Consider the following 20,698-nt stretch of genomic DNA (forward strand, 5'->3'; position numbering starts at 1 on the left):
ATTTAAATTAAGGTTCTATTTTTTAAACAAGAGCTCTTCAACAGTACTACTGTATACTTTCTCGTCCGCCACGCAAGGAGGCACACAAGGATTGACTGTCCCACTTTTACACCAGAGGGTTTAGTCAGACTATAGGTTTTTCACATCTAAGAAATACAGCCATCTAGATTCATTAATTCATTAAGACTTCCAAGTTGATGACATTTTAAAAAGTCTATCATTTCTTTTACACTTGTTAGCTGAAATTTTTCTAAGGAATTTTCCTTGAAAAGGCAGAATAAAGGCTTTGGTCTCTCCCATTATTTACCAATCTTCAGAGTAAGAAATCAATGCCCTAAGAACCTCCAATGATGACCAGTGAGTTTGTTTTTGAATGTTCTTTTAATAGCTTTTAACCTTCTTGTAAACAAAAAGATTACAGCCCAAACTACAACACAACACTTGATAGTTACTGATGAACTGAATCTTATTTTATAATCATATTTCACAGCTAGAATAATTCTCATTAATATTTTCTTTAGTTTAACTACACCTCTTTACAGTAACAGAAAAATAAGTGAACACTCTTGTGAGCGGGCACCTCACATATCCTGAGCCAGCACTGGAGGACTAACTGGCTATTCCCCAAGTAAGAGAGGTCCCCTAGGGCTACAACCAGTACGATGGCAAAACGACAGCTAGGTCTGCTTTAGAGCCCTAGATGACAGAAAATCAGCATCTATTTGTATCCACAACAAAACATTCTGTGTGAGAGGGGATACAAAACTATGTTTCACATTGGGAGAGGTCAGCCTCACCCTATTATACGATGCCCTAAAAGCAACTGGGACTGAACTGTTTTAGTTCCTTGAAGGATTACTGCATCTTTGTAGAGACCCTTAACTTCTAAAGCTCATAAATCAATCCCAAACTTTACTCATAAATAAAATTACGAGCAGAAAATATCTTTTGCTTAACTTAGTAAATATTGTTTCATCCTATATATTACTGTTTGGGATTAAAAAACAGAACTAACCTGGGTCCATTTATGGTTATCACTTGTTATTGAATGTACATCACAGATTAAAGTCTAGAATAAATAAAAGTTAAAAAAACATATTAATGTATATAGGCATACAAACATGAAGACATTTAATAAGTAAAACTCCAAATAAAATCTGAAATAATACTTCTTAATTAAACATTCCTTACCTGCATTGTTGGACGTAAGAGAATGTGCCTACTTTGGTAACCAGGAGATTTCATGTTACTGGACTGCCTGTAGTCACGTATTTCTGCTATGACACATCCACAGTGAAAAATATTAACCTGTTTTGAGTGAAAACATATAAGTAGATGTCATTTTTCAAAAGCCTAAATAAGTGGGTTTATATTGAATGTTTCAGGTTCTTTACATTCTTATGTAATGTTTCTGACCACTCACATACTCTTAAATGGAATTCCTTGGTGGATTTACCACCATATAAACCCTTTAAAAGCAACTGTTTATGTTCATCATGACTCAAGAAGCAGTTTAACACTGTTTAACTGTTTCCTAGTAATAGAATGACATCTGGCATTTGTATACTGTTAATGTTACAGACCACTGGTATCGCTGTTCTTTTTTTTCTTTTTTTGGCCGTGCCATGAGGCTTGCGGGATCTTAGTCCCCTGACCAGAGATCGAACCCGCATCCCCTGCACTGGGAGTGTGGAGTCTCAACCACTGGACCGCCAGGACGGAAGTCCCTGCTCTTCTTCTTGACACTCACTGGCTCACTGTTGTACTCTGCTAACCTTGTCATTGTTATAAATTGTCAATAACCATGCCAGAGTTTCAGCTTACAGATACAACTGCTATATTTGCTCTGCTAAAATTTCCAGAAGATAGGCTTTACTAATAAGAGGAAGGAAGCTAACATTAATTCAAATAATAATCTCTGTTAAAGATACTGTTCTTTTGTCCTTTTTCTAAGTCCAAAGGTAAGAATCTCTGTCACTCAAGTCTTGCTAATTATCACTTGCCACAGTCGCTTATGGTATTGTGTTTTCACCATTCTTAACTCTTAGTGGGTACTGTGACCTCCATGTTGTCAGTCATTATTATGCTCATGCTTTTTAACCAACATTTACTGAGCCACTACAATGTGAACTGTGTGTCACGCACTATCCAAGAAGCTTCATAGATAAGAGTGGTGAGATACTTGCTCTCAGTGTGGTAAGACAGGCAATAAACATGTAAACAAATAAAAAAGGTAACTTGAGACAGTGAATGCTACAGAGGAAATAAAATAGGGAGGGGCTTAATTTAGACTGTGTGCTCAGACAGAACTCTCTGAGGGAGTAATTTTCAGCTGAGACCTGAATCACAATAAAGGGTCAGACATCTGGGACAGATGAGCAGATGAATAAGATAGGTATAAGCTTGGTGTGTTTTAATATGGCAAGAAGCCACAGATGGCTCGAGTGTAGTGAGTGGGGATGAGAACCAGGAGGTGAAGACAAACAGAAAGGCAGGGGTTTTGTACACTGAGAGGACACTGGAGAACTTCAAACAGGGAACTGTGTTGTTGTTGTTTTCTGTTTTTGTTTTGTAAGCTTAATCTGGTTGTCTGTGGAAAACTGATTTCTAGGGTTCTAGAATGAAAACAGGAAGTTCAGAAAGGTAACTATAGAAGGTCATGACCATGTATTTTGAAGGTACAGCTGACACTTGCTGGTGGACTGAATGTGAAAGGTGAGAGTATAGTTATCTGTCAGATTGGAAAGACTGGTAATAGAACTGGTTTGGGAGGTAAAAATAAAAAGCTCCGTTTTGTCATGGTAAGTCTGAAGAACCTAATCTATATCCCAGTAAATATGTATGTTTGGAGCTTGGTGGGATGGTCATTGTAAGAGAGATAAGCAAGGGATTAACTGTCATTTTTTTAAACTCATTAAGCTGTTTGAGATCATCCAGGGAGAGGGTGTTACTAAAGAACAGAATCCCTAGGACTGAACCCTGAACATATTTATGGGGGAACAGAGATGACAGCAAAAAAGACTGAAAGACTAGAGGGAAGAGAAAAACCAGGAAGGTGATGTCTCAGAAGCTGAAAGAAGGGTGTTTCAAGGAGGAAGTAGTTATTTACACTGAACTTTGCTAAGAGACCAACTAAGGTGAGAACAGGAAAGGATTTTCTTAGAAGTTGAGAGATGGTACAATATGCTTATATTCTTTACTAGAGAGAGGAAAACAGATAATAGAAGAGAGGCAGGTTAAAGCTGCAAGACCTTGAGAAGGAGGAGAAGGATCCAGAACATAAAGTGGAGAAGATGCCTTAGGAACAGCTTATTTCATCCATTTTAACAGGAAGGCAGGCAGAAAATGTGGACAGAGATGTGGAGATGTGGGGATGCTGGGAGGAAATGGGAGTTCCCATCTGATGGCTTCTTTTTCCTCAGTAAACTACCATAGTATGGCTGGAAAGCCAAGAAAGTAAGCAGTTTTTTCCAAAATTTCTTGATTGTAGCTATAGGGAGATTTCCAGTGGATGAGTTAATTGTTATAGCAATTTTAGAAGAATCAACTAAATCTATACATTTCAGTACAGCCTAAAGAATAAATATTCCACAATAAACCAATTTTCATATAGCTATGTGCAATGTCTCATTTCATGTTCCATGCACTAGTGAGAATACAACTAAATACCCTTCATCACAAAACAACATATATCTGGCAAATCTAAGGACATTTTAAAGAGAAAAATTTTGTACCTGAGATTTTTCTAGGAGATCAACCAAAATAGGAGGTAATTCTTCTGCATCCAAGTATTCAAGTAATTCCCCTTCTTCATAAGGCAGTCGAATGGTCTCAGAATCTTAATTTTAAAACATAAAGTTTCAGAAAGTGATCAGCCTCACCAAAAAGCCTAGGTAATAATTTAAGTAACTTCTGATAAAAAATAAAAAGAATAAAGCCAAAAGCTCTCCTAAAGCCCTTCTTTATTTAAGTCTCAAAAATAAATCACCTTATATATTGCTAAAAAACTTGATAAACTATACACAGTTTCAGAGCAGAAAGGAGAAAACACCTAATATACTATGGAAAAACGTCTGGCACAACAATCACAGTACAAATCACAGCCAGCAGTATAGTAAGCAGAATACGATAAAATTCCAACATCTGTTAACTAAAAAGTTCCTTGAAGATTGCTTAATCTAATCTGGAAGTCAGAGTGATAATCTGGTATCACTTCCGAAAAATGACTACTTATAGAACAAAATTCTCTTGGTGTTATACAATTAACAACCAACACAAGAAAAAATTCTTAACTAGGTAAGTTCCTTGTAGAACTCATAGTATCATCACTGTATCAAAATTTAAATGCCTCTTTAGTGAAATCTAAGAGTATTTATATTTTAAAACTCTATTTTCATATTCACATTAATAGGAATAAAATGTTGAAAACTATTCAAAAGGCAGTGAATCTGCTTAACTTTGAAAGCTTCAGACTCAAAGTATATTCAAAGCACAGAAGAAAAACATACCTTAAAACACCTGATGCTATCTTAAATATATAAATAGCAACAGAACGAAAGGAAATTTTGACAAGTATTTTAAAATTATGTCTTTTATAATTTAACTTCAAAGACCTCAGTCAGAATACTTCTCAAATTCCGGAAGGCTAATCATACTAGAGGTAACTTCTAATATTCTAACAAAACACCATAAAGAGAACAATTTGGAATCAAAGTCTTCTTTTATCAAGTCATCACTGATCTGAAGGTTAAGAAGCTACTTCTAAAAGACAGCACATCCCGCCTAGCAGAGGGATTTTCGTGGCTGCTGCCCTCTGGAAGTTCTTACCTGATCCATTTTTTCCCCTGAGCATCAGAGAATATCCCTCATTTCCTGGGTATAGGTTGACCACTAAACATGACAATGTCTCCTGCATAACAAGCTTCTCTAACAAGTTCACATTTCTTCTTAATTTCTGCTTTAAAAAGAGGCAGAGGTCATGAAAATAATCCAGCATAACAAAGAATGCAATCATTTAATAAAATCAGACCTGGGTTAATCTTTGATGCTCCTTCCACATCTGTGTAAACTTAATTTTGATCTATTACTATGTTTTAGGCAAATGAATTAATATCACAAAGAAAAACTAGTGATCTATATATAAAATAAACACACTTAAATACAAAATATGTACCTGAGTACACAAGTAGCAAATACTAAAAATATTTAAAAAGGAAAACCATTAAATGTAAATATTTTTTAGAAAGATGCTATAATGTATAATTAGTTTCTATTAAGTATAAATCTACATAAATAATTTGGGGCATTTTCTTTGGTTGTACTGTTACAGAGCACATTTCTTAAATATTTTATGGCCTAAACTAGATCCAAACAAGTTCAACAGCTCTAATCAGCTGAAATGTTAAACCCAAAAATATCTAACTGGTTAAAAGGACATAAGTAATTTAAGTAATTTTCTGTAAATTCAATTTAACAGCTCCTTAGAAACCACTTCGCTAAAAAAAACAAAAAACTATCAGGGAACCTAATACACATACATCAAAATCTATTATTTTAGAAATGTATATGATTTAAAATGAAACCCACTTATAGATATAATAAATCCTTTCATCAAATCTTATTTGTGAAAGATATCAGTCAATAGAATATTTTTCATTATCAAAAAACAAATCCATTTTGAGTATATTTAACATGTATATATATATATATAGTCATATGCAGAAAGAAATTATAAATTCTTGATCTATAGTCACCATAGAATCAAAAAACTGCATTTTGAAAATAAATTTTTAAAAAGCAAAGCAAAGCAACTTTTAACCACATTGATGGGAAGTCAGAAAATGTCTTTCTTAAAGGACCAGACAGTACTTTAGTCTTGTGGGCCATACGGTCTGTGTTGCAACTACTCAACTCTGCTATTTACCTCAAAATCAACCACATACAAGACATAAATCAAGGGGTGCTGCTGTATTCCAATAAAAGGTCATTTACAAAAACATGTTTGGGCCAGATCTGGCCAGTGGACAATGGCTGTCAACCCCAATTTAGAATCTTCATTTATGTATCTCTCCTATCTTAGTTCTGTCTCTGAGGCAATGGATATGCTCATTATACTGACTGTGGTGACAGTTTATGGGTGTATACTGTGAAAATTAATAAAAGGAAACCTCAACTAAAACTGGAGCGGGGAAGGACTGCAGAGGGAGCTCTCCTGCCCCACCACTCATCGTCAATTACCCCAAACAGGAAGACATCAGTTACTGATCCCACCAGGAAGAGAACTACCTTGAACTCCCAAACAGGAAATGCAACTACTTTACTTCCCCAACTAGGGGAAGGGAGACTTTCTTCTTCCCAGCAACAAGTTCAGTGAATGGGAAAGGACTGCAGGCCAGCCAATGGAAAACACCTGCAGCTCAGCCAACAAAAAGCCGTCATTTCTGGCACTTTTACTTTCCTCCAGTGAACTCTCATTTTTTCCTTGCTGATGATTTTCTTTCCTTGTCCTGCCCTCCTTACAATAAAAGCCTTCCATGTTGTGCAACTCCTCAGAGTATCTCTGCCAGATGAGATGTTGCCCAATTCATGAATCGTTTAATAAAGCCAATTAGATCTTCAAATTTATTCAAATTTTTTTTTAATACACATCAAAACTTACAAAATGTATACTTCAAACATACTCAACTTATTCTATGTCAACTATACCTCAATAGAATTTATGGAAACCATACCATAAGATTTACTCATGGTTTCACAATCATTTTTCTCCTAAAGATTTTAAAGGTTAGATACTACTGGAATTCCACTGATTTTTTGCCTAAGAGGTATTCATTTTTAAAGACAGACAACAGAAGCTCAGTAGAGCCCTTTAAGGCCCTTACGACCTGAGGGTCCGAAAGATATCAAAAAATCAATTTCTATTACATTTCTACTGCCCACACTTTCATGCTAAATAAAAATGAATTAAGTTAACCTGGGCATAAACTAATTTTTCTGACCAAATTCACCTTTTATTATCACATCTAAATTTCCTACATATCTTGTAATAGTTTTAACTTTCCAGTGCAACTCACCACGAAGAAATAGGTTAATTTTCTCCTGTCTTCAGTCTACAAATAACTTCTCAGGAAGAAAAAGATGCAAAAGATAATACACATGGTGGCTTTGCTTCTTCTAACTTCCCAATGAGATAGTCTGTTACTCAGCAAACATGGTTCCCCTCTGCTACCTAAGTAGGTGATCCCTGCCTGGTGCGAGATTAGCCAGAGCTCTGGTTTAGCTGCAGAACTGGCTAGTCTGGTTAGAAAAGATATCTGTTCACTAACAAAAATATAAATCATTCAAATCTAATTCCTTCAAATTTCCTTCTTCCACTACATTTAAAAAGTTGTAATAACATAAAAAATTTATACTTACCTTAACCTCAGGCTCTTTTTCGCATTCTTCAATATATAAATCATAAAGTTTTTGAAATATAGATTTTCTAAAATTTAATAAACAAAGGCAGTATACAAAGTAATGTTAATATAATAATCATAAAATAAACATTTTGAATTTTCCTGTAATTTTTCCTCCAATTTCCCAAAAACTGGGGGTGAAGTGGGGCTGGATATGGTAGCTAACATCAACCTAGAAATTTCTAATACAGTTGACCCTTGCACAACACAGGGGTTAATCCTCGTATAACTTGTAGTCGGCCCTCTGTATCCGGGGTTCCTCTGCATCGACAGGTTCAACTAACCACTGACCATGAAGTACAGTAGTGTTTACTACTGAAAAGCATCTGCAAGTAAGTGGACCTGCACAGTTCAAACCCACATTGTTCAAGGGTCAACTGTATATGCAAAGTACCCAGAATATAACATTTCTAGCTCAGTGTCTAGGAAGAATGAAATAAATGATGGCAATCATCATACTTCTGTGAGCCTAAGATATCAATTAATTAAGCATTCATACCTTCCACTAGATAGGTATTTCCTTTTAGGAGGTCTCTGTCGGGCACTTTCAATGACATACTAAAAAAGAGAAGTTTAAGAAAACAGCTTGTCTTTTGCATACTACATGAACAACTGTATTAATAAATCATGTAAGGCTAAAAAGGCTGTTCAGTCACTCAAGTCTCTGATGCATATTAAATCATACCTTTTAGGGAAACCTACTTTTTCTAAATATATGTTACAAACAAGTGAAATTTAAACTGTACTAAAATTTAGCACAATATTTACTTGCTATATTATAAGCAAAATCATATAGTTTCACCACTGTGATTTCACAGGTTAGCAATATTTTCAATGTTTTATGGTTGTTCAGAATATGCATAGCATACCCAATTACAAGGACTCTATATATTTGAGCTATTTTCCCCTTTAATTGAGCAGTTAGAATATCTGTTAAAACAGAAAACATAATTTTAGAAACTCTATGTCCTTGTTCAAATGTTTATTCCACTGTATTATTCAATTTCTATTCCACAGCATTACTATCTGAGCATTCCAAGTATCAGACGATCCAAACATCATCTGGTAGTTTTTATGTATTTACAGAAAAATTTGCATACTTGTCCTAATATTAACGTACTCCTTTGACAGTCACATACGAAAATCTCTTAAAACTGAGTCCTGTCGATTAAAGACAACACTATTTCAATATGTAACTTAGTCACGCCTCACCTCCGCACGATCCAAAGCTAGTTCTAAAGCTTGTTGCTGTAAAAAGTAAATAGTGTATTTGGTAATATTAGTTATTTTCACACAAACATACTTTAATATACATATAACATTTTCTAATTAAGTGTTTAAATGTGTTTTATTTTCTAAAACAGGTCTAACATTTTTCTTTCTCTCCTCCACCCACCCCATTGTATACTCAAGATATAGCACAAAGAAATTATATGCAGTCTCAGGCACCTGATTATGACCACAAAGTAGTTAAGAAATGCTACCATGATTTTCTCTGGCCATGCTTGTGCAGCTGATACAGGGCTGAGGGTTCGATATGGTAACCACTACCATTTTATAAACATCAACATTTTAAGAGCACCATTCAGGAAAATATACTGGCCATCAGGTATGCAATTAAAGTGAAGCAAAGACTAAAATCCCTTAAGCTGCTAGGAATCCTGAAAACCAAGGGGGTTGTTATGTTGGTACCTAATATCAACTTAGAAATTCCTAATATTATGCAGAGAAACTATAATACAATGTTTCTAGGTCAGTGCCTACCAGAAATAGAATAAATGAAGGCTATGCTTAGCATGTTTTAATGAATTTAAGATACCATCAGTTATATGCCTGAATTATTATTTAACATTAAGAAAAACGTGCTGCCAATTATAACTGTAAGATGTCACTGATTGTAGACACATTATCACTTCAGTAATGAAAACGTAAAAACAAATGCATCTTAGAAACGATGAAAATATAGTATTATTATTACATGTACAATTTGAGATTTACTAGTAGATCCCCATCCTTCATTGATTTCTTAGAGACCCTTATTGTAAGGCAAGAGGGAGAAATAAGAAGGTTAACTGTCTTCCTCATTTGTATAGCATTCTTCTGTAATGATACCCAAGAATAAAAAGTACTAGATTTAAAAAAAAATTAAGCAAATACACCACCAATGATTTCTTTCTAGTTTTATGGTTTGGGTATCACACAGAGTTACAGCATTTTTCATTCACAATGACAGTCATTTTTAATTTCATTGAGAGGCAAAGAACTTTTATTTTTTATTTACAAAAACCTACACTTTTCTGTTTTATTTTGCAGACTCCAATACTTCAATCTACTAAGTTGCATGGAATAAAAGCTCCTAGCACCCACCAAAATCCCAAGAGGGCAGGGAGAAGAATAAATATTGCCAGACTTTGGAAATCATGAAAAGGTTGAAGTGACCCTGTCCTCCTAGTCCTAAGGACAGAGAATACATGATTACAAAAATAGCTGGCCTTTTTTTTATTTAATAGATCTTTATTGGAGTATAATTGCTTCACAATACTGTGTTAGTTTTTGTTGTACAGCAAAGTGAATCAGTCATATGCATACATATATCCCCATATCCCCTCCCTCTTGAGCCTCCCTTCCACCCTCCCTATCCCACGTCTTTAGGTCATCGCAAAGCACTGGGCTGATCTCCCTGTGCTATGCTGCTGCTTCCCACTAGCTAACTATTTTACATTCAGTGTGTATATAAGTCGATGCTACTCTCACTTCGCCCCAGCTTCCCTCTCCCCCTCCCCCCCACCCCGTGTCCTCATGTCCATTCTCTACGTCTGCGTCTTTATTCCTGCCCTGCCACTAGGCTCATCAGTACCTTTTTTTTTTTAAGATTCCATAGATACGTGTTAGCATATTTTATTTGCTTCTCTCTTTCTGACTTACTTCACTCTGTATGACAGACTCTAGGTCCATCCGCCTCACTACAAATGACTCAATTTCGTTTCTTTTTATGGCTGAGTAATATTCCATTGTATATATGTGCCACATCTTTATCCATTCATCTGTCGATGGACACTTAGGTTGCTTCCATGTCCTGGCTATTGTAAACAGTGCTGCAATGAACACTGTGGTACCTGTCTCTCTTTTTTTTTTTTTGATGTGGACCACTTTTAAAGTCTTTATTGAATTTGTTACAGTACTGCTTCTGTTTTATGTTTTGATTTTTTGGTCCCGAAGCATGTGGGATTCCTAGCTCCCCGACCAGGGATCGAACCTGCATCCCCTGCACTGGAAGGTGAAGTCTTAACCACTGCACTGCCAGGGAAGTCCTTAGCTAGGCTTTTTAAACAGCAACAGAACCCCTACATACCAAGCATCTAAATGAAGTAAGTAAAAAAGTCTAAAATATGCCAGTATTTCAAAAGATTGTTAAAATAAATTTATACCAATTTAATTTGTTAAAATATCTTATGGGCAGATTTCAATGAAACTGTCTCCCAGGATTCAAGATGAGATTCTTGAGAATAAACTATTTTCCAACATAAAAACGTAACTTTGAATATATACTCTTGACAAAAACACAAGGTTATTTTAATTATTTTGGCCATAAAAGCTTCAAGTAAGTTTAGATCAAAAAATTATAATAAACACAATCAAATGTATACTCTAGGACAATTTCAAATAGCCAGTCTTCTCAAGTAAATATTTAATCTTCTGATATCAAAACTTTAAAAGCTCCAGTGAGATATACTTGCATATGTAAACACTAGTATCGTTTATTCACTATTGCGTTCAAATACTTAAGAGGGAAGTGATTGGCGAATACGAATGCAAAATATAAGGCAAGGTCAGAACCCCACTGTGACAGCTTTTCTCTAACAGGGCAAGCGTATACATGCAAGATCCCAAGAAGAGAAGATATATGTTTTCTGAGGTTTATCCAACATGGTGGTTAGTGTTCATTTATTCTCTGTCAAATGCTGCTGTTTCTTTAGAACAGAAAGTGATTTTTTTCTCCTTTGTCTTTAATTCTTTAATGGCAAGAGTTAAATGCCCAACACTAAGTATGTTTACTGACTCTAAGTGGTAAGCAGAAATCTGCCATTAGAAGGTTAAAACTAATGCTGCTTAAATGTTATTTGCAGTAAGCAGGTTACATTTGTTGTTAAAATTATTTTTTAAATCTAAATTAAGAGGAACTTTAAACTATGAGAAACCTATGCCCCCAAAACTATTTGTATTTATACCTATCCTTCTTGCCAATGATTTGGACTACAGTAAAGTAGACAGAAGTAATTATTTTTTAATACTTCCCAAAAATAAGGACAGATAGATTATCTGTGTAATCTGGATATGATTATAACACTGAGTTGAGAGATGAGCCCCCTATTTTGTAGAGAAGATTTTGCATGTGATTGCTAAGTAATTTCCCAGTTAGGGTAACTTGGGCAGCTTACGAGAATATTTCTGTTTCATACAGATACCTTTATGGAGATGAAGGAAGAGAACATTCTAAGAATATTAACATACTGAGCTGTAGCTTACCATTGTGGTATAAAATAGAGGTCCAAAAAGGAGAAAACTTATGTGCGTTGATGAAGTGGGGTGAAAACCGTACCTTTAGAAATCAGTCTTAGAGTACTGAAAAAGCAAAAATAACACAACCCCTATATTAACATAAAGCTCTCAAGAGATATGAGATTACTTAATTAACAAGGAAAATTATTTGAGGCATATATATTTCTAAGACCCTTTAAAAATAATTAGTAACAATAAAATTCATTATATGACAATCTGTACACTCATTGTTGAAAAGCTGTAACTAGGTAAGGCAAAATACAGTTTGCAAGTTAAAATCATTACTCAGTTTCTTAAAAATGTTTAACACCCAGGAGAGAATGTTTTTTAATTTCTTCTATCATCACAGTTGCTGCTTTCATTGTTACTCTGGATTATTTTAACAGCCTGCCCTCTGGCCTTGGTCACTGCACAGTTCACTTTACAAATCATACATTTCATCATACCTGCTGATAAAAGTCCTCTAATGATATTCCCCCAAATGCCCCAGGCTACATTTTCCAATGCAGCTCTAATTCTTCCAGCCTCTCACCTCTTCAAGCAAACAAGATACACTCCTGAAGAACCTCATTCCTCTAACACACAAGCTCTCATCCTGGCTGCACAAGAGAGTAACCTTGGGAACCTTTAAAAAGTGGGATACCCATGCTCCACCCTCCAGAGATTCTCATTAATTGGTCTGGAGTAGGGTCCAGGGATCTCCATTTTTGGAACTCCCTAGGTGATTCAAAGGGGCTGCCATTTGAACTCGACTGCTATATCCTCTCTGCCTCCCACAGAAATGGTATGTTTGCTCTGAGAGTGATGCTAAATAAAGCTTATTTTTAATCTAATTCTTTACCTAACTCCTTGTAACCACCCCTGTGTGTCTACACACAGCTGAGCACATCTTTAAGCGACAGAAAACACTATTTTCCGTGTTAAATTGTTTTGGTTCGCTCTGGGTGAACCCAAAGCTTAAGTTTTGCCAGTTCAGGTTTGAAAAAAAAAAAGGAGGGGAGGGGGTGAAAAAAACAGGAAAAAACCCACAAACCACCAAAAAAGACAAGCACCATACAGGTTCCAGGAATAATCATTCAAAAAACGAATAAGACAGTAATCCTACTCTAGAAGAGCTCATGAAAGATTTAAGATGAATTTACGGTGAAAATTTTCTGACCATTGAATCTAAAGATGAAGATACACTAGGTATAGGCAAAATGTGATGATGACTATCTCTTGTCACTAAATTAAGGGGGATGGTGGAGAGGAAGGCTTAGTGAATTTAAACTAAGTGCTAAAAAACCCAATAACCACTTACAAACCAAACATTCTGACTGTATACAGAATTTACTAGAACCCTGAGAGAAAACCACTGTAGTTATCGTCTTCATTTTACAGAATAAGGCTCTCAGAACTAGTGACTTTCCCATGATCACACAACTAGACTGGAACCCAGACCTCTCTTTTTAATATTAAGATTCTTTCTCCTAAATCTTACAACCTTCCAGACCACTCAATCCAACACCCATTTTTAGATTTTTGAAAGCAAAACATTTAAAGTAAGGCCTCGATTCTGCTCAGACTAATACAAATTTTTTTCTTAATTTTGACCTATTTTTACATCATGGTTATCACCCATCGTACACGGTACTCAATCTGACTCCGAAAATCGCGCTAATCACTTTCTATTGGGAGTCCTACCAGGGACTTCATTGTACGCAGCCCCTCCCTGGAGGTGGTTATCGGAGATGGCTTCCAGGGGCAGCTATTCGCCAAGCTTATTTCTGAAATCCCGAGAACCACGGCGAGGACCAGTAATCAATCCTAAACGTCTCCATCAATCCCACTGATTTCCCCGATCGACGTGAGTCTCCTCCAACTGCTCAAGCATTTGTTTACAACTCAGACTTTACCTGAAAAACGCCCCAACGCCACAGCGCAGCGAACAGCCTTTATTCAATATGGACACCGAGAACCCCGCCCCCAAAGAAGCGCTACGCGCAATTCTTACGAGTTTCCGGAAATACCTGTAACTGGAACCCAAGAGTCAAAACTAAGATGAAAAGCGTGGCTTGGCAGCACCGCGAGAGGCAATGGAGGGACCGCCGGGAGGGCGGCTGGCTCGACCCAGCCCACCGCGTCTCCGGGGACACCACCTTCCTCCCGCGGGCTCCGGACGCCGGAAGCGGCGAAAAGCCACTCGGGAAGCCGCTCGCTCACCTCTGACCCCGCCCCGAATCTCGCGCGGCTACCCCGTCCCCCGCAGGCGAGCCGCAGCCCACCTGTGCGGGCCGCCGCCTCAGGATATCGCCGCTGGCTCGGCCAGAACGCGACGCGCTGACCTCGGCGCCGCGCTGCCGACTGCGCGCCCGCCCGCCGCTCGCTCCGCACGCCCCCTTGCCCGCACGGCGCCACAGCCCCGCCGACCGCCTGTTACGGCGCCCGCGCTTCCGATTGGCGCACTGGGCGGGCGACCGCGGGCGGAAGTGGTAGAGGTGGGAAGGCGGGGCCGCCGCCAGGAGGCTCGACGCCAGGATGCTCCCGCCTGGGGCTGGTCCCCGCGATGCCTTTCCTGACTAAGGCCCGGTGGTGGGGCGAGGCCCACGAGCGCTTTCGGTGGCCCGGCATCCAGGTCCGTAAAACGAGAGGTAGCGTATGGCTCTTTGTGAGGTAGGGAGCCCTGTTGAATTTCTACAGTGAAAGAAACTTGGAACAAGTTTTCCTTGCTCAGCCCATCCTCATGAAAGGGAGAGACACCATTTCTGTATTTACTAGTGCAGGCCTTGCAGCCTACGATAGTCTTATCAATCAAGTGCCAATGAATTTAATGCCATAAAACAAAACACCTCACTGAAGAGTTGTAAAGATTCAGGAACGGAATAACCAGAGCACATTGCAATGTCTGATTGTAATTCTGCACCTTTAAACAACTTTGGTTGTTTGGTTATAAACTTTTAAAAAATGATTATTGAAGTGAAGCTCACAGAATGTGAAATGAAACATTTTTAAGTACACAATTCAGTAGCCTTCAGTACATTCACAGTGTCGTGCAACCACCAACCATACTGGTTCCAAAACATTTTCCTCACCCCTGTTAAGAAATTACACGTTATGCTTCCCTCTCCCAGACCCTAGCAGACCCCAATTGCTTTCAGACTTTAAGTATCTACCTAATCTGGGTATTTCACGTAAATGGAATATGTGACCTTTTTGCATCTGTCTGCATTCACATAACATAATGTTTTCCAGGTTCATCCACCTTATAGCAAGTATCAGGACTTCATTCTTTTTATGGCTAATATTGCATCTTATTTGTATGTATATACCCCAATTAATTCATACATCCAGCGATGGACATTTGGGTTGTTTACACCTTTGAGTTATTGTGAATAGTGCTGCTATGAATATTTGTGTCGAAGTATTGTTTTGAGTCCCTGTTTTCAACTCTTTCCGGTATATACTGTTAAAGAAACCTGGAATCTGACAGTAATTCAAGCGGTAAAAAAAACAGGTTTTATTCAGGAACTATTGCAGTAGAGAGAAGAGACCTTAGTATAGAACTGGGTTCAATTACAAAAACAGCATAGACAAGTAAGGATTTATAGCCAAGGTGGGGCGGGGAAACTGGGTGGAAATTGCCTAAAAGGAAATATCAGGTGTAAGGGCTAAATTCTGGCCAAACCGACTTGAAAGGATTCTTAACTGAAGGCAGACCAGGATGATCAGCTATTAACGGTGGGGGGATGAAGAATCCGATCAGATATTGAGGGTGATCAGATACCCCGGTAGGGGTTCTCTCTAAACTGACCTAGCTGGATTCTTACTACAACTGGTTGATGCAGATCCCACAAGACCGATACTAAAGTAGAGGCTAAGAGGGCTTAGAGGAGCCTGACTAAAGTTTAGTCAAGGAGAGAGTCTTTGTCAGTACCCAGGAATGGAACTGCTGGGTCATATGGTAATTCTGTGCTTAAATATTTGTGGAGTCAATAAACTGTTTTCCATAGTGGCTGAGACATTTTACATACTGATAGCAATGTATGGCAGTTCCAGTTTCTCCACATCCTCACCAAAACTTTTGTCTTGTTTTGTTTTTGATCATAGCCATTCTAGCGGGTATAAAATGGTATCTCATTGTGGTTTTGATTTGCAGTTCCCTGATGGCTAATGATATTAATTGAGAATCTTTTCATGTTCTTATTGGCCATTTGTATATATTCTTTGGAGAAATGTCTATTCAAGTCCTTTGCCCATTTTTAAATTGGGTTGTTTGTTTTTTTGTTAAGTTATGAGTTCTTTATATATTTTGGATACTAGACCCTTATCAGAGATATGATTTACAAATATTTTCTCACATTCGGTAGGTTGTCTTCACTTTCTTGCTAATGTTTTTTGATTTTCAAACTTAAATTTTTGGTGAAGTCTAATTTATCTATTTTTTTCTGTTGTGGATTGTGATTTTGGTGTCATATTTAAGAATCCATTGCCAAATCCAAGGTCATAAGGATTGTTGAAAACCATGTCTGCACTTCGTTTTACACAAAGCAGAAAGTGAGTTTATCACAAGGATTTCAACCTGCAAGCCAAGAAACTCAAGGCTATGGGAGCGACGAGTTCTGAGTTGCTCACAGACTAAAGAGTGTGTATAGGGTAAATGCAGAAGTAATTTGGCTTTTTCAGCTGATCCTTATTTGGATCAGGGTAGTTGTGTCAGGGAAACAAGGAAGTCCAAAGATAGCATGAGCAGACTTGGTCTTTGGGGATTGGCTGGCATCCTCTGCTGATTTCTGAGGAGGGCTGTAAATTCCTGCAACTTACATTAGGTAAGGTAAAGTTTCGTTTTTCTTTAGTGCACCTGTGTTGTCCAACTCCATTTTGTTCCCAATATAAGTGACTCCATTTTAGTTTTGGTTCTACAGAATTCACCCCTATATTCTTCTAAGAGTTTTATGGTTTTAGCTCTTATATTAAGTCATTAACCCATTTTGAGTTTATTTTTATATACATTCTGTGGTAGGCATTCCATTTCATTCTTTTGCATGTTGTCCCAGAATCATTTGTTGAAGAGAATATTCTTATCCACAATGAATGGACTTGACAACCTTGTCAAAAATCAATTTGCCATAGATGTATGGGTTTGTTTCTGGAGTATTACTTCTACTCTGTCCATCTATATGTCTGTCCTGTGCCAGCACCACACTGTAGCTTTGTACTAAGTTTTGAAATTGAGAAGTGTAAGTCCTCCAGTTTTGTTCTTTTCCAATATTGTTTTGGCTCTTCAGACCCCTTGCAATTTTATATGAGTTTGAGGATCAGCTTTTTCATTTTTGCAAAAAAGGCAACTGGGATTTTGATAGGGATTGCATTGAATTAATAGATCTCTTTGACAAGTATTGTTATCTTAAAATATTAAGTCCTCCAATCCGTGAACATGATGTCTTTCCATTTATTTAAGTCTTCTTTAATGTTTTTTCGCAATATTTGTAGTTTCCAGTGTACAAGTCTTTCATCTCCTTAGTTAATTTATTTCCATCTATTTCATTTTTTTTTCTGAATGCTATCTTAGTCTGTTCGGGGCTGCTATAACAAAATCCCACAGACTGGGTGCCTTAAACAACAGAAATTTCTTTCTCACAGTTCTGGAGTCTGGGAAGTCCAAGATCAAGGTGCTGACAGATTTGGTTTCTGGTGAGAGTTGTCTTCCTGGCTTGTAGAGAACTGCCTTCTCCGGGTGTCCTCATGTGGTGGTGAGGGAGAGAAAGGCAGCTCTGGTGTCTCTTATTATAAAGATACTAGGCCCTCTTTCCAAAAACAATCACATTGGGGCATAGGGCTTTAACATGAATTTTGGGGGAACACAATTTAGTCCATAGTAAATGCAATTATAAATGGAATTTTTACTTAATTTCCTTTTTGGATTATTCATTGTTGATGTATTAAAAAAGAACTGATTTTTGAGTGTTGATCTTGCACTCTGAAAACTTGCCAAATTTGTTTATTAGTGCTAATACTTGTGTGTGGTGTGCGTGTGTGTGTTCTTTAAGGTTTCTTTATATAGGATCGTGTCATCTGTAAATTGAGGAAGTTTTACTTATTCCTTACAGTTGGGATGCCTTTCATTTCCTTTCCTTGCCTAATTGCTCTGGGTAGAGTCATTCCTTCATTTTAAGGAATTGGCTCATGCAGTTGTAGAGGCTGGCAGGTGTCATCCATAGGGCAGGCTGGTAGGATGAAAACACCAGAGCACTTTGTAGTTTTAACAACGCCTGCCCTCAGGGGAAACTAGTAAACCAGAGCCTAATCTGCTGGTTTTATTAGGGCCTAGCTGACCTGGGGGAAAGGAGATACCCAATTCCAGCCCACTGTAGCCATGTGTCTCACCTGTGGGTGGGGGAATCTGAGAAACACTTGTGAGGTTCACAGTTCGGGCACACAGGCTCACTAAAAGACTGAGACCTAAGCCAAGGGCTGTAGACTGCTTCCCCTTCCCAAACCTTACCACCACATAACTAAAGGCCTATTTACAGCAGTTCCTTTTATCCAGTACATCATGTCTAGCTATCAAGAAAAAATTACAAGGCATACTAAAAGGCCAAAAATACAGTTTAAAGAGATAGAACAAGCATCACAACCAGACATAGCATGGATGTTGGAATTATCAGACTGGCAATTTAAAACTATGGTTAATGAGGTACAAACGGTTACGTATAAAATAAGCTACAAGAATATATTGTACAACACGGGAAATATAGACAACATTTTATAATAATTATAAATGAAGTATAACCTTTAAAAATTGTGAATCACTATATTGTACACCTTTAACATAATGTATATCAACTATACTTAAATAAAGAAATAAAACTATGATTAATATGCTAAGAGCTCTAATGGATAGACAGCATGCAAGAACAGATGGGCAATCTAAGAGAGATGAAAATCCTAAGAAAACTGAAAAGAAATGGTGTAGATAAAAAAAAAATGCAACAGAAATGAAGCATTCCTTTGATGGACCTATTAATAGACTGGACACGGCTGAGGAAATAATAACTAATGGTTGCCAAATAACCAACCATTAGGTGGAAGAGTGAAAGGGAACTTTATAAGGAATGGATCAGCCTGAAAACACCTGGTCAATCTTAACAATACAAAACGTGAGCTGATCAAGTATTATATGCCTCCTGATGTAGTGTATTTCATATTATTACTATTTATGAATTATGTTCATAAAAACAGAAATAGAATCTGAATTGAATCAAGCCCCTAGGTCTAACTACCAGTTTACTTGAATAAAGAGGCACAGAGTAACTTGTTAAAGTGACAACATGATAATACAATCTGCCCAATACATAGTGTAGTAAACCGTAAGAAAACTGAATGTGAATTGGCTATGTGATATTAAGGAATTACTATTAACTGTTACAGGCTGAATTGTGCTGCCCCCCCCACCGCCGCCGCCCCAAATTAATATGTAGAAGCGGTAATGTCTAGTACCTCAAAATGTGATTGTATTTGAAGATAAGACCTTTAAAGAGGTGATTAAGTTAAATGAGGCTGTTAGGGTGGGCCCTAATTCAATATGACTGGTATCCTTAAAAGAAGAGATTAGGACACAGATTGAGAGAGAGACACTAGGGATGCCAGCACACAGAGAAAAGACCTTGTGAGGGTACAGCGAGAAGGGGCTATTTGCAAGCCAAGGAGAGAGGCCTCAGAGAAAACCAACCCTGCTTTCACTTTGATCTTGGATTTCAGCCTCCAGACTCAGAGAAAATTAATTTCTGTTGTTTAAATCCCCTAGTCTGCGGTATGTTGTTATGGCAGCCCTGGCAAACTAATACAATAACATTAGGTGGAATAGTGATTTTTTTTAGTTATGAGAATAAGAAAAATGGACTTTGTGTATTAGAGATGCAAAATATAGCATTTACAAGTAAATAAAAGAAAAAGAAAAAATAAACAAAATTCTGTTAGGATTTTAAATCCTATTTAAATTAATATGCCAAGTATAATTTTATACACAAACTCAATTACCTGTATATTTTATATTCCTTGAAAAAAAAGGAGGCACCTTCAAACCTGTAATAAATGTTTAATATGTCCAAAAAATGTATTTCGAAGTTTAAGCTTTGGTGGATAAACGGTTGTCTAGAACAGTGCCTTAAAATTTTTTTATTAGTCTTTTAGGCTTAATTAAATAAAAACTTTAATAAGGTTGGGAGGTAAGAAAACAAGATTTGTCATATAAAAAAAATTCAGTACTATAAGATTTTTATTTAACCTCTTTATCCTACATCTGATAGCCTTTCTCCCACACTGAAAATGTTGGTCCCCAACTGCATCAAAATGGTGATTGTTTTGTCCCACATAACATTTGCAACCATCTCAGAATAACAACACTAATGCTACCATCGACAGTATAATCACTGGAACATTTAAAGATTTTTATTGAAGGTTTTTTTTGTCCTTAGACTATATACTACTGGAAATGCATATACAAATTATGAGTTTTTTAAGTCGTTTAAAATAATTTCTTTCTGGTTGGCTATGTCAACAACTTGATACACAGAAATACTTGTTTTTGCTTCTGTTTTTAGGAATTGAAACTTTTTTTAGTTCTTAGGAATTATTTTGTAATTTATTTTAATAAGTATTTAAAATAATTGTATAGTTACAAGTAAAATCTATAAAATAAGATT

The 20,698-nt window shown here is 37.0% G+C and overlaps 1 protein-coding gene and 1 long non-coding RNA gene across 20 annotated transcripts in view; one reads left to right on the plus strand and one right to left on the minus strand.

Moving 5' to 3' along the window:
• Positions 1–14,409, minus strand: part of SUPT20H (SPT20 homolog, SAGA complex component) — a 39,218-nt gene extending 24,809 nt beyond the window's left edge. For 4 of the 12 annotated variants that reach the window (XM_059903129.1, XM_059903128.1, XM_059903131.1 and 1 more), the window contains exons 1-9: positions 14,027–14,174; positions 11,985–12,080; positions 8,670–8,705; positions 7,957–8,015; positions 7,417–7,483; positions 4,828–4,957; positions 3,735–3,838; positions 1,192–1,308; positions 1,016–1,069 (exon numbers count right to left, since the gene is read on the minus strand). In XM_059903129.1, the coding sequence (XP_059759112.1) occupies positions 1,016–1,069; positions 1,192–1,308; positions 3,735–3,838; positions 4,828–4,957; positions 7,417–7,483; positions 7,957–8,015; positions 8,670–8,705; positions 11,985–11,987 (570 nt within the window). In that variant the 5' untranslated portion in view covers positions 11,988–12,080; positions 14,027–14,174. The other 8 variants (XM_059903132.1, XM_059903127.1, XM_059903135.1 and 5 more) reach the window with 6 other exon arrangements.
• Positions 14,410–14,418: 9 nt separating this feature from the next.
• Positions 14,419–20,698, plus strand: part of LOC132352565 (uncharacterized) — a 534,321-nt gene continuing 528,041 nt past the window's right edge. For 7 of the 8 annotated variants that reach the window (XR_009498784.1, XR_009498781.1, XR_009498779.1 and 4 more), the window contains exon 1: positions 14,419–14,631. This is a non-coding gene — a long non-coding RNA (uncharacterized LOC132352565). Of the gene's footprint in view, positions 14,648–20,698 lie in introns of all 8 variants that reach the window. The other variant, XR_009498782.1, reaches the window with a different exon arrangement.

Source organism: Balaenoptera ricei, chromosome 18 (genome assembly GCF_028023285.1).
Source record: "Balaenoptera ricei isolate mBalRic1 chromosome 18, mBalRic1.hap2, whole genome shotgun sequence".
Taxonomy (NCBI): domain Eukaryota; kingdom Metazoa; phylum Chordata; class Mammalia; order Artiodactyla; family Balaenopteridae; genus Balaenoptera; species Balaenoptera ricei.